The 14,932-nt window shown below is 34.7% G+C and overlaps 1 protein-coding gene and 1 pseudogene across 1 annotated transcript; both read right to left on the reverse strand.

The window, feature by feature from the left end:
- Window positions 1-1,770: 1,770 nt before the first annotated feature.
- LOC139777512 (uncharacterized) lies at window positions 1,771-7,782 on the reverse strand (annotated as a pseudogene).
- A 3,207-nt stretch (window positions 7,783-10,989) lies between these two features.
- Window positions 10,990-14,922, reverse strand: LOC139777524 (uncharacterized). The gene is made up of 2 exons (XM_071715027.1): window positions 13,118-14,922; window positions 10,990-12,307 (listed from the first exon to the last, which is right to left on the reverse strand). The coding sequence occupies exons 1-2, from the start codon at window positions 13,238-13,240 to the stop codon at window positions 11,297-11,299; spliced, it is 1,134 nt and encodes a 377-aa protein (XP_071571128.1). The 5' UTR covers window positions 13,241-14,922; the 3' UTR covers window positions 10,990-11,296.
- Window positions 14,923-14,932: the final 10 nt, after the last annotated feature.

Consider the following 14,932-nt stretch of genomic DNA (forward strand, 5'->3'; position numbering starts at 1 on the left):
CGGGATTTTGTAGTAATTTACGATAATTCACTCCGCGTAAACGAGTGAATTATCGTAAGTTACTATAGAAGTAACGCTCGCGTAAATGTAGTAATTGTCACGTTTTTTAAATTTTGGGATTTTGACTTTTCGGGACAATATACGAGTTTTCAAATTTCGGCACATTTTTTTTCGGGACTTTGCGCATGTCCACCGTAAATTCGACATAACGTAATATAGATGTAAAAACGGAGGTACGTATGGCTCTTTTTTCACAAAAATAATTTAAAATTTATCTATAAACGTTATGATGCTATACGTAGTATCGCACTATTCTTTTGATCGCGGCAGTAGCGGTCACCTTATTTTACGACGCGACGAATCGCGTTACGCGCCACTTCGAAATTTGAACTAGAAATCTATTCGCCGTTTTCGTATATTTTGTACATATAAAATCTTCTCATGAATCCTCATAAAAGTGTCAAATAAAATATTGCTAATGATCGTGGCTCGCCGAGAATGTGCCAAAAAGTGTTTCATTCTCGTTACAGATTTGAATAATTCGTTTTTCAAATTGTCTCAGTATCGTAATGTAACTAGGCGGCGCGCGCACGGCCAGCCGCCAGCGCGCAGCGGCCAGCCGCCAATGCCGCCATGACACTCTCGGTAGCGCGACCGTTCGGAACGCACGGAGCACGTCGCTCCGCGGATTAATCGCGGATTTTGCCCGTCGAAAGTGAGTAACGGGTGCGAATTTTGGTCGGGAGTGCCGCTGGAAGTGACGGGCGATCGTGTGAGTGTATCAATTACCGTGTGTCTTCGCGATTGACGTCGTTTCGCCTTTCGCCGCTCGTAACAGTCGCTGCCGGCACTATGCGCCGTGGCTCCAAATTGCTGCCGGCTCCGGTGAGTACAAATTCCGATACCATAGACACGCGAAAATGACCCGTACGTCTTACCGAGAGAATCGAGGGCTAGGCTGTCTTTCCGTTAGATGTGGTATGTTCGTGACTCGGACCGTCGTGTCATCACTCGCGTTTACCGTGCGTAACCGAAAATCCGTCAGATGAAAGAGGATCGATATCAGATAAACCGTATATCGTATCGGTAGCAAGTGAATAGAGTGAATACGCGACAGTTCCGTCAAGTGAACTCCGCGCGACCGCCTCGTCGCGACTCGTAAGGAGTAATGAGAACTACTTTATCGACGTGACTTTATCGACGTGTGAACGTACGAGAATTCCCATGAAATGAACTCCGTGCGATCGTAGCATTATTTGTAGCTTTGCATTTCTCACAGATTACAGTGTATGAGTTAATTGAAATGGATAGTGATTAGTAATAAGGAGTCGTCATAAAATAATCGCGATGACGTTCTAATTAGCCGCGATTACTGCTTGTAGGTTTTTTTGTGGATCGGAAAGGTGAAATCGATGTGGTTAATATCGCGATTGTTATATTTACTGAATTACGTGTATCGATTAAATTTTAATGGCATAGTAATCAGCAGTAATTGCGATCATTTTCTGATTAGACGCGATCACTGTGCGTATTTTTTTTGTAGATTAGTAACGCAAAATCGATGTATATAGTTTAATATTGCAACTGTTATATTTGTAGAATCGTGTGCATAAATTAATTAAAATACGGGATATTAATTGGTAGTGTGATTGCGATCATTTCCTTACTAGCCGCGATCTGCACTGCTTCTAATTTTTTTGTACATTAAAAGATATCGCTATAATATATATATATAATAAAAGCGAAGGAAAGAGATAGAACTCGAGAATATTTCTTTTCATCTTTTATTTAAAAAGACAATAATAAAGTGTACAAATAATATAAAATTTGGAAACAAAACATTTTCGGTGCAAACTATATCGAAGGATAATCGATTGTATGTTCTTGTCACGGATATGTCACGAATTACTACTGACGATACTTAAAAAAGTTTACGTATGTACGTAGGAAGTATTCGCCAACAAGCTTGCTGACAACCTAAATATACATATGATGGTCTCATGATTAATCTCTACGTAATTGTAATAAATTATATTAATGTTAACGGTATATCTTCGAGTTATAGACATTGACTTAGATCTGATTTATGCTCCAAAGACCAGAAACATAAATCCTACGGAGTAAGCTGACAAAAAATAACAGGCAAGAAAGTAGGAGAATGTATAAATTATTATACATATGTATTTCGTGGCAGAACTTTGGTAAACGTTACTCATTCACGTGTGTTTATTTAGGCCTGACAGTATTGCATATCATACATATTAAATTAATTGTGTCGTGTTAAGTACAGAAATTAAAGATATATATCAAGGCTACTTTATACGCGATAATATTAAAAGTCGTTACTTAAAAATAAAGTTAATAAAAAAAGTCAACACAAATACAGAAAGGAATCTTAACATAATAAAGTATACGCTTTATTAATTTTTCATTTTTTTTTGTTAATATATTAATTTCTTGTTTCTTCCAATTCTCGAGAATTTCTGCGAAAATCCCAATAACAATTTTTCAAACATTTAGAAGAACCGATCGTTGACTATTCTTAAAGCGATCGATGTACGATTTAAGGTACAGGTAATTTTTTTCTTGATGACTCATCATAAGATACACGGAGCATAAATCTTCGACAATGAGTCGAGTAATTCGTCGTCTGAAACTCCTTAATCGATGTGCCTCTTACGTCTAACATACACACTCAATATGTATCAGCTAAAATGTAAATGCAACTTGATCGCGGATACGAACTTCATTTAGGTTTATTTAGGGCAGTGTTAAGTAATTATTTCCCTAAACGGTACAGCCCACATTCGCAGCGCACTTACAATATTTCGGCATTTGTAGTGTCGAACGTAACTACCTAGGTTTTAATCACTTGAGGATTCGCATGCTATTTTGCATTAGATCATTAGAAACAAGGAGGATTTATGCAAATAACTGAGGATCTGAATTTCAAACCATAGTAATCCAGGAAAATCAAAATTAAATTCTTTTCAGAAAAGATGTTAGACAAAGAAAAAATTTATAGTTTTCTATTTCATATCAAATAAGTCTATACAAACACATCTGAAATCTAAATTACTCTATGTCCATTTATTATAATCTTTTTCAAGAAACGTCATAATTGAAACAATATATATGTATATTGTATCTTGAAAAATATGAGTCTTCCAATCAAGAGATATAAGTTACGTTACAAAAATACTAAATATAAAATGGTAAAAAATAAAAATGATTAAATCTGAGAGATTTCTTCTGTTTTCCGAAAATTTCTTATTTTGAGACTACTACGATTTTGTATTCAGATCCTTTATTCTTGCGATGATAAGCTATTGATATGGAGTCTAGTTACAAAAATCGATCGCCTGCATTTTCTGACTTTTGAATAATTCAGAAGTAGGCTGCGTAGGCATCGTCCAATACATAATATTTGATGGGAAGAAGGGATAAAACTAGACAGCCGCTTTTAGCATTTAAAGTGCGCCATAAACGCGGGCTTAAGCAAATCTTGCACTCGTTGTCCAGGTTCGTGTCGCTCGTTTGGTGATCCATAAGTATTTTTGGACGTTTATCGTGATGAAGGGAAACGTTTAACGAACGTTGAATCACGGTAGAGTTTTCTCAAAAGGCCTCGAGCGATCGAAGCTCTCGAAAGCGACTGATAGGAGGGGGAGTACCCGGTGCGAATACGACGAAACACTGACGAGTATCTAGACGATCAGTCTTCTTTTTATGTTTAAGATAGATCGAGAGAAGAGAGAACTGAGACGCGACTGAAGCGGATGGCTAGTGGTTTCATTAGGAAAGTACAAGTAATTATACCTTTGGAATCGGAAATAGTTTTTCCTGATTTCGGGAATGCGAAAAATGAGATGTAACGCTGTTCGCGATGGCTCGCACACGCTATGACTTCACGATATGTATAACGATATGAATTATTACTTGAACGTGAGATTTTTCTTTTATATATATATTTATATATATTTCGCAATTTATATATTATATATGTCGCACGAAGAAACGCAGCGCGCGCGCATCTGCATTCCTATTTACATAACGGCTCGATTTTCGCGTTGCGATGGTGGATGGTCGAAGGTGCGAGTATTCAGTATTGCATGAGCTCTTCCAAGTACTCCATATAGTCGTTCTCCGACATCTCGATGTCGTCGTCTGGCCGATTGTCGGCGCTCCGCCGTCTCCTCACCAGCTCGCTCGTCACCTCGATGCAGAGCAGCGCGAATTTATTGTCGCACGAGTATCGTACTTGTTCTAACAGTCGACCGCCGGTCAACGGCGAGCCTAATCCGTAGCGATCCGAACTGCTCGAGTGCCAGGCGTCGCAGTAAGTGTCCATCGCGCGGTCGCCGAGTTTGTGAGAGCCGTGCCACGCGACTTTCTCGGGCCTGTAATCAGAATAATGTTAATTTCACGATAATAAAAAAATAGAATTGAAAAAATACAATAGAAATAGGAAGATAGGAAATATATCGTTTTGTACATATTTATACACTTTTTCAAATTAATAAGTAATAATATTATTTGCGAATTCGTTTAGTTAATTATACTTACCATGCGAAGTCAGTAAGGATGTTCTTTCCATTGAAGCTGTAGATTCTGGGATTCTGAGAGAAGTATGCCCCATTTCCGTTGAACATCTCTTTCCAAGAGTTGAATAGCACGTCGCCCTAAATATTCCCGATTATTACTTAGTAAAATATTTAATTTTCAATAAAAAGCATCATGGTAATAAATAGTAATAAATAAATATTGCTCTCTCAATTACCTTTATGTTAACGATAGGAAGATCTCGATCTCCTAATCTGACAATGCTATCGACGTTTTGAACTCGAGAGCTAAGGAAAGCACGGAAGGTACCTCTCAAGCACGGAAGGTACCTCTCGCCTTGCTTGTCGATAGCAAGCGTAGTCTGCTCCTCGTATACCATGCATATCACCGGTGAACGGCTCGTTCAACGCAGCCATCCGCAACTGAAAAACATGATTCGCATTGAACAAATATTTACATTTATAATAATATATAGCGAACACATTTATATATTTTTAATTAAAGATATAAATTTACGAAAATTCTCATTAAAAAATCATCTTTTTTTATTATTCGCGCACAGTAATGTGAAAAAAAGTGAAATATTATATCGTAAACGAACGGATGGAAAGTCTCAAATAAAAATCTCATTAAATACGGCACAATCTCACCATTCGCGGATACCACTGCACAGCATGGAAAAAAAAATGCAAATTCGATATTAACACGTTTAATTTTTACAAACGTGCCTTATACAAAAAATAAGTTAAATCAACTTACTCCTGTACCGTCGGCTTTCACGGGTATTTGATTAATTAAGTTGGATGCTTCGAAAGGAGGGTTTGCTGGCGGTGGAGATGTCGTTGGTGGTGCTGGCGTTGTGATAGGTAAAAGTGAGCCGAGCTGAAAAACAGTATAAGAGAAATTCGGTGTTAACATAATTATAGCATTCTACGAACTTATAATAGTAATACAGTTTGATACTGACTGCAATGTATTGCCACCCATTGTTAACTCTGACTAGTAAAGCTTGTTCGTCTATTATATAAGCCAGCGTCCCGACTGGACTTACACTAGACATCTGTGATGAAAAAGATAAAAATAGCGTTCTTTAGAAATGAGATATCTCAAGATAACGCTATTATAGAATATTTATGATATATGCTGTTGTCAGTAATATTGAATGTTAACGTAGTATTAATAATTGGAATAATATTAAATACTATCGATAATATTGCTATATCATTATTATTATTTTAATATTATTTCATTATTATCTGTCATTTAACATTATTTCACATTATTATTACTTCATTAGTAGCTATTAATTTAGTTAGTTACTATTTGATTAGTAGATTAGTTTTATTATAACGTAAAGTGAGATAATATGAATCAAAGTACGTACCATCCATCCTGGTAGACCGATTTCTCCCATAGTTCCTGGTTTTCCGGGAGGACCCACAGGACCAGGCGGACCGGGTCGTCCCCTCCTGCCCCGTTTTCCTTCGGCGCCTTTCTCACCTTTGATGGTGATATAGTCTCCGGAATTGGCGACGGTAGTGGCTCCAGGAGGACCTCTCTCACCTCTCTCACCTTTAGCGCCAGGTATGCCGGCTAATCCTGATACTCCGTCTTTACCCGGTTCGCCTTTATCTCCTTGAGGTCCTTGAATACCGTTTATTCCGGGAATACCAGCTGGCCCGACGTCACCCTTATCGCCCTTCTCGACCTTCGTGCCCTTATCACCCTTGTACCTGCGCGCTCCACCATCGCCCTTGTCCCCTTTCGTGCCAAATCCTTGATTAAATATTTGAAACGTTACATTTTGTTGCCCTTCGTCTTGACGCAATAGATATTGAATTTCTTCATCGTGAGAAAACATCTTTAATAATCCTTAGTTTCAGCTGGAGAATCATATCTGATATTGTATAAAATAGCAAAGAAAATCGAGAGAAATTGTCTCTTGGCTTTTTATTATATATTTTTTAAGTCTTATCGTTTCATTCATTAAGAAATAATAATAAAATAATATAAACATAAGTAATAAATAATAGAATTGCCAATGCTTTTATAAAGCAATTATAATATCATTTACTTAATTTTATTTAATATTTTATTAATGTCAGACTGACTTTGTCGTAATTTCGTAGTTAAGACTAATAGAACACTTAATGAAAAAATTTCGGATAACTATTTACTTGTTATATAAAAGGTAACGTTGCGCGAAAAAAAAGCAATAATGAAATAAATGGATTATAGAATGAATATTGGATTAAATTCGATATTGCTGTGTATAAAGAAAAACCTTTATATCTGCTCACCTAAATCTCCCACATTTATGCCACCATTGCCACCGGATCCGCCCACACCCGGTGGACCGGGTGGTCCTGGAGATCCCAGTTTTCCTTCAGGTCCCGTGTCACCCTTAGCTCCCTTCTACGCCGGTCGTCCGTTTTCACCGGGTGCACCAGGCAACCCAGGTGAACCGGGCGCGCCAGGTTCACCCTTGAAACCCTGAATTCCTCTAGGACCGTCTTTCCCATGATCGCCCTTGGCACCTTTGTGCCCGGGTTCGCCTTTGATACCTTTGGATCCGGGTATTCCAGACTCGCCTTTAGGCCTGGGATTTCCTGAAACGCCCGGCTCACCCTTTTGTCCTGGAAGTCCTGGCCTCATTGTGATACCTTCCGGCTAGATAGACAAGTATTTAAACAAGAGATTATTTTATGTGTAATTGATGAAGTTACACACGTGAACTATTTGTTAGGATCTTAGAATAAGTTGGAAAAGGAATTTCAAGTACGGGGAAGTTATTTACGACGCAATCAGAATGCTCCGGTTCGTACTCACTCTGTAATCTGTAAATATTTCGAGGTTTCCAACTGGGCTGCATGCGCATAATAATCGAAATTTCCCCGTTAGATCGTTCCCCGAATAACGTTGCGAGACTGAAAGCCTTGCGGGCCGGCCTGACACTGCCGTCTATACGTTTGCATCGCCATTGATTAGCAGTGAACAATTGTTGTGCGAACAATTGTTGATGGCGCGTGATTCGCAATAGCTTTAGCGTAAAGCGTAAATCAAATCGCGCGATAGAATCGTAAGTGCGAATTTCATTCTTAAATAGGCAAGTTTCCTTCGCTCGATATGTAATTTGAATTTTGTCAAAAATGAGGTAAGGCATGTGCAAAATAACGAAAGGAGATTTTCTCTTATTTCTTTGAAACGTTCTAATTTATTAGAAAATATAAATAATGTGTGGGTGTTAGAAAAATTATTATTCATCATAAGTATACATGTACTTTATATACCTAAAATGTTTCAAAGATTGCATACGTAACTAAGCTATGTTATTTAGAAGTTTTATTTAATCGAGATTAAAATTAGAAATTAATATGCTGTGTCATTTATGAATATCTCATGTTTGGAACGATTCTATGTGCGAGGAAAGATTAATTATCACTCGGTAATTCATGATCGCGTAAAGAGTCACGGTCGGTCTCGCTCCGCGCGTACTTGACGTGGGACACTATTATACCGTGTTATAGGTTATAACTGACTGTGACAGGTGACAGCGCGCTAAACGCACTGTCTGCACTGGTCTGCACTGCGCGCAGTTTACACACACGTATACATCGAAAAACTGGCGATACTATATAGTGGCACCGCCAGTGTCGAAAAAGTGAAAAGGACGCGATTCCAGCCAATGAAATGATGCCATGGCATGAGAGACGGTCGACGTAGAAGTATCTTAAAATAAAAATAAATTTTCACATTTGGACTTTGCGTCGCAATATCTCCGCTCGTAGGGCACGTAGCGGAAATATTATAAGAGAAACCCCCCCCTAATTCGACCCCAAGCTATCGATTAAGCCTACTTAGAACTTGATCCGTTCACTCATTATCGAGATCTCAACATCTCGAGTACTCGCAACTCGTCGCGTCGCGTAAAAGAGTCACGGTCGGTCTCGCTCCGCGTGTACTTGGCGCGAGACACTACCGTGTCTCTTGATATGTCAATTTTTATAAAAATAACAGTTAATGTCAGACAATCATACAAGAGAGTTAAAATAAATAGCCAAGAAGACAAAATAATGGATATTTTCATAGATCATGACCAACTTCATAAATACTTGAAAGTTTAGTCATAATTTTGTGTCAAATTTCAAGAATGATTAATAAACTGTTTTCTTGTCTAAGTCTTAGAAGACCTATAAAAATTAAATTTAAAGGAAGACTTTCATTTACAGTGCTATAACCTATACATTTCGCTATATATGTATATGTATGTATAAGTCAAATTTTTAAAACGTATTTCATATTATATTACTACATATAAGAGTTCTATCTTGAATTCTGATAAATAGTAAACTCACCTGCAGGTGATTTTTTGCATTAATAACTTTTAATTAAATTCCATTCAAATTATACACATGCGAGTGGAAAATAGATTTGATACGTGTATGAATGTTTATGAATTTTCTTTATGTAGAATTGTCGCTTTGAATGCACGAATTGTCGCTTTGAAAAATGTCACGAATGCATTAATTCGTTTATACAAAATCTTATGCGCTTTCTTACATTCCAATAGCACGCACTCATCGAAATTGAGAGAAAAGAACTATTAAGAACTTACTTGCTTCTCTTTCATTACGCGTTTTTGTTTTCTCGCTGAATCTTGATCAGTTGAACTTGAGATTTTACGTTTCTCTGCAGACGACATGCTTCGATAATATTCCAGCACCGTCCAGATGATAAAATTATTGGATTAATGCGTGTACAGATTACAATTACAGATGTAGGGCAACTGATTTCCTTTATATCTCTTTCGTCAAATCAAGTAACAAGCTATTACGCTTCTTCTTCTTCTTTTCTTTTTAGATGGCCCCGGCTCCCCTACGGGTGCGGCAGGGTGCGGGGTGTGGGATGACCACGATCCAGTCGGTAACAAGCTATTACGCGAATGAACAAATGAACATGGCCACTGCAATGATGGCTGATTCGAGCCCCAGCGTGCACCGGGGCCCCTCTGTGCCACCGATGCTTTCTTTTGTCATGTAGCATTTAAAAACCTTATATTCTATTGTTGAGTGCATTTTGAAATTTACTGACGGTATTGAAAATCTATAATTATGGATTTTCAATAGATACTGTTTGTTAATACGCTTATAGGAATGCACTCTTTATTTTTAAGCTACGTTCAGCAGAAAAATTAACTTAATGATTCTTTATTATGATTGATTTACTTATATAAGATATTTAGATGCAACGAAGAACCAATACTAGATATGCATGAAAAACTTTTATAACTCACGACTATTTTCACTGACACTGAGATTAACTTTAAAACATTAGAATTTCATTCAAGTTTTACGCGGTCAAGTTTTGCAGTAATAATTAACGAGTATCTCTCTCGACTTTCTTATTTGTACAATAATTGGATCTTTAAAATATGCTAGCAAAATAATAAACGAACTAATAGATTCGATGACTGATATATCACAAACTTCTTTCATTATGTACATAGGATACATCAAAGTTTCGTTTTACCTGACAAATCAAACATTTCATTTCAACACTATCACTGTTTAGTAATATTAACTGCTTCTACCCGATTTCGTAGTTCACACTTTATCTTATCCTTTGTTTTCAAATTACCTTCTCCTAAAGCGACAATTATATAAAGTTTTATTTCGAATTAAGTGCAGAAACTAGATTAATAAGAGATACAAAATTAACCAAAAAGATTATTTTATTTTTATTTTAAAAACAAATCTAGATTTCGAAATAAGTTATCAAATTTAACTCAAATTTGTGATCTCTAATTTGTGCGAACTTTCTTTTTCCATGTGCAGATGATTGGATCGTATATTTCTATTACATCGAACATCTCTATACATAATTTGCTCAACATCACTTATGCCTCTGAATTAGAAATAAAGAAAAATAAAATAACGAAATATAAGTTTACTTATTTTTTTATCTATATGTATTAAGCAATAATTATGAATTTGATTCTGTTTCAATTTAATCACATTTTATTTAACTCTCAAATTAATGACAATATCGAAAACGTATACTTGCGACAAATACTGAAGAACAAAAATAAAGTTTAAATTTATGAAAAATTAACTCGTTAAAAAAGGTAGTTGCTAAAAGACTCTGACATCATTAATATATACACAGGATGATCTACAGAACGATTGGAAATTTTAATAAGATATAGTACTGATAAAATTAAATTTAAAAATACTTATAGATAACATAAGATTGTAAAAATTCATAATTTTTATTTCCTTTGGTTTTAGATCAACCTGTTTTAGATCAAACATGAGAAAATTATAACTAAACTATACTCTGTCCAACGAGAGATACCACTCTCAATCTCTCGTTGGACTGAGTATACATTAAGTATAATTAATAATAGGTTCATTCGTACACTTAAACTTAAATAACGAATTATTTTTAATGTATAATAATACATATTTGCTCGCAAATTCTTATACATATAAAAAATGAAAATTATAATATATTTGTGAAAATAAAGGAAACATGTTTACAGATTAAATAAGAAAAATATCTTTATCATGTTTTATGAATTTATATTCAAGACTGCAATATTATATAAATCGAATATTAATCAACATAAAATGTTAATTAGTTATCAACAATAATAAAAAGAAATGATTTCAAGCGTGTTAATGTAAATTTTCCTTTATTTTCTGCATTAATTTTATTTTGATTGTGAACGAGTTCAAGATTTTTTAGTATTTGTAATTTCTTTTGTATGAAACTTAATAAAATTTGCCGAATGCACTTCTAAAAATTTTGCATTACACGAAGACGCAAGCTGCACAAGTTCTACGGCATTCTCAATCGTAAGACTGCGTAACAAATAATGTTCACATGTCAATTTCAAAGCTGGTACATCATATTTATCAGCTGATGTCAATAATTTTTTAAGCATGTCATAATCACATTGCTTTACTGAGCCAGTTATAATATATAATAAAATCTGTTTAAAAGTTTGTAACTCGTTACTCGTTAATTCCTTTGTCATATTTTTTTCTCTTCCCTCATGTGTACGGCAGATATTTTTAAAGTAGCTACTGTTACTGGCGCACAACAATTTTTTTGATACAAAATACTGTTCTCTTCCTAACACAAATTTGATTGATTCCTCATCTTTAGGTTCCTCGTCAAAGATCAAATTTTCAAAATATCTAGCGTCTTTTGAAAAAACTGTTGAAGATTGTATTAAATTCATACGTATAGTTTTATGTTCCAGATCATGAAAAATTTCAAACTTGCAATGTACTATAAGAGTATCTGAATAACTAATTCGAAAGTTAGATGTCGAGATTTCAAGTAACAATGTCATATTCGATATACCACCCGTAATGAATCTTGATGTTAAAGTTCTTGCAGGCTGTAGCATTATAGTAGTGGTACATGAACCGCTAAATGTTTTACTAGTAAGTATATAAAATTTTAATACATGTATTGTATCAGGTTGATGTGAAATATCTATTTGAATCATGTATTGACCTGTGTCTGGAAACGGTGGCGACTTTATCATACTCATGATATTAGGAAGACACATAAATTGATCAATTTTCCATGTATGGTCAACTATAGTCGACTTAAGCTGCGTTCGAGAACAGCTCTTTATATAGGAAGGTGACAATGGTAAAGATACTGTTCGCTCCTTTTCAGGTACAATCTCAGTGCAGATATCCTCATCACTTTCTTCTTCACTGGAAGTCTGGAAATAATTTATTTATGAACAATAAAAATAATCAACATTAAATAGTCCTAAAAGTATCTATGCTTCTTAATAAAATAGACTGTATTTCAAACAATAATCTTAACATGTAATAATATATTTATCATGTATAGAATCATTTGAAATCGGATTACACTGAAAGTAGACATCCTACATTTAATATATCATTTTTAATAAGAATAACATTTTATGAACAGACAATCATAAAAAAGAATTTAATTAATAGCCAAGTTATAGAGGAAAACTTACAAGAATTATTAGTAAATTGCTTTCTTGTCTAAGTTTTATTGTTAGAGTGGTAGACGATCTATGTAAAATTCTCATAAAAATTAAGGAAACTTTTTATTTCTAATTTTATACATCATGCACGTTAATGTATATACATATATTCAATTTTTATAAATATAATTATATAATTCAAATATTAGATATATATATATATATACATATATATAGGTATAATATATATGTCAAAATAATATTCTGAATATTTCTTATATTACATATAGTTCTATTTTGAATTCCTATACAAGTAACAGACATCTATGATAGACTTTTTGCATAAATAATGTTTAAATGCATTCAAATTACACATATGATAGTAGAAAACAGATTTGATACGTGAATAAATGTTTATAAATTTTCTTTGCTACGTAGAATGCATGGAACTGCTTCAGAAAATGTCACGAATGTATTAATTCATTTATACTACAAAATCTTATGCGTTTTCTAATGTTTTAATAACACGTAAAGTCAACGAAGTTGAAAAGAGAACTGTCAACAACTTACAACCTCCTCTTCCGTTTTACGTCTTATTCGCTTTTCCGTTGAATCTTTACCAGTCGAACCACAGTACGGTACTAAGGTCCTTGTGGCCGAACCTATGATCTTACGTTTCCTTGCAAACGACATGCTTCGGTAATATTCCAACACCGTCCAGATGAAGAAATTATTAAACTAATACGTGTACAGACTTGTGGCAACTGACTTCTTTGATTTAAGATTTCCTTTTATCGAATCAAGTTTCCACACGCTACTGTGAACATGTGCTATGCTATATCAACAACAACATATGAGAAATAACTTATAACGAATGAACAAATGAACGTGACTATTGCAGTGTTGCCAGACTCGCGCGCCGGCTAGGCTAATCCGGAACCGGAAGATAGATGAAGGGGTCACGCATCCTATTCGACCCGCCGCGAGTGGCGCGAGTTCAAATTTGGCATCTCTGGGCCACCGACACCTTAATTGTTTTGTCAGGTAGTGTTTAGAGACTTTATTCTATTTTTTTTTTGTGTATTCCGAATTATACTGACACTAACCTGACAGTACTGAAAATCTACAACAAACTTAATGTAAATTATAGATTTTTAATACTATTAATACATTTTTCGAAATGCACATTGCATAAGCTACGCTCGGCAGAAAAATTAACTTATTGGTTCTTTAATATGATTGATTTACTTTAGGTAATAATTATTAAGTATCTTAAGTTAACTCTTAAGATATATCCTTAAATAAGGAACTCCTCTCTACAACTAGATCTACGTGAAGAACTTTTATAACTCACGACTATTTTCACTGACAACGAAAATAACTTCAAAATACTAAAATATTTTACTGAAGTTTTGCGCAGTCAACTTTTACTGTAATAATTAATGAGTGTCGACTTCCTCATTTATCCAATAATAATTGTTAATTGCGCATCGCTAAAACATATATATGTTACTAATATTATGGACGAATACGTTTGATGATTGGTATATCACGAACCTTCTTTATATATAGAATACGTCAAATTCGTGCTTTACCTGGCTGATCCAACATTACATTTCAACAATATTATTGTTTGGAAATAAATTTCTTCTACCGAGTTACAGAGTTTTCACTGTTTACACTTTGCCTTATCCTTTACTTTCGAATTATACCTTCTCCCAAAGCAATAATATAAAGTTTTATTTCAAATTAAGCACAGAAACTTATATACTAAACTGACCAAAAGGGTCATATTTGTTCCTTTTTTATTTTTAAAACAAATCTCTATAGATTTCGAAATAATGAGTTATCAAACTTGAATTTTTGTAGCCAATTTATAACTTTTGTGTAGTATTTTCTTTTCACCTACAGACGATACATTTCTATTAAATCGAATATCTCTATACATAATTTGTTCATTATATTTGACTCTGAATTAATAAAAAAGATAAATAAACTGGTAGAAAAGTAAGTATAGGTATTGTAGGTATTGTTTGCTCTTCCGTTGAATCTTGATCAGTTAAACTTAACGTATCAAGTTTCTCTGCTTCGATAATATTCCAACACCGTCCAGATGAAGAAATTATTAGCTTAATGAACAGATGTGGCAACTGATCTCTTTTAATTCCTTTTACCTTCCTTCCTGTTTGATTATTGGCTCCTGCCGCTTAACAGAGGATAATACGGCCAATTTCCTTTTACCAAAAATCAAGTTTTCAAGCTACTGTGAATATAACAAAATGTGTTGCGAGAAACAATGAGAATAAACTTCTTCTTCTTCTCTCTTCTTCAGAAATATGGCTCCCGATCCTAAGCTGGGTTCGATACGCTCAATGACAAATGCGA

The sequence above is a fragment of the Temnothorax nylanderi genome, unplaced genomic scaffold, assembly GCF_030848795.1.
Source record: "Temnothorax nylanderi isolate EJ_2023f unplaced genomic scaffold, tnyl_v1.0 TNYL_tig0152_pilon, whole genome shotgun sequence".
Lineage (NCBI taxonomy): Eukaryota > Metazoa > Arthropoda > Insecta > Hymenoptera > Formicidae > Temnothorax > Temnothorax nylanderi.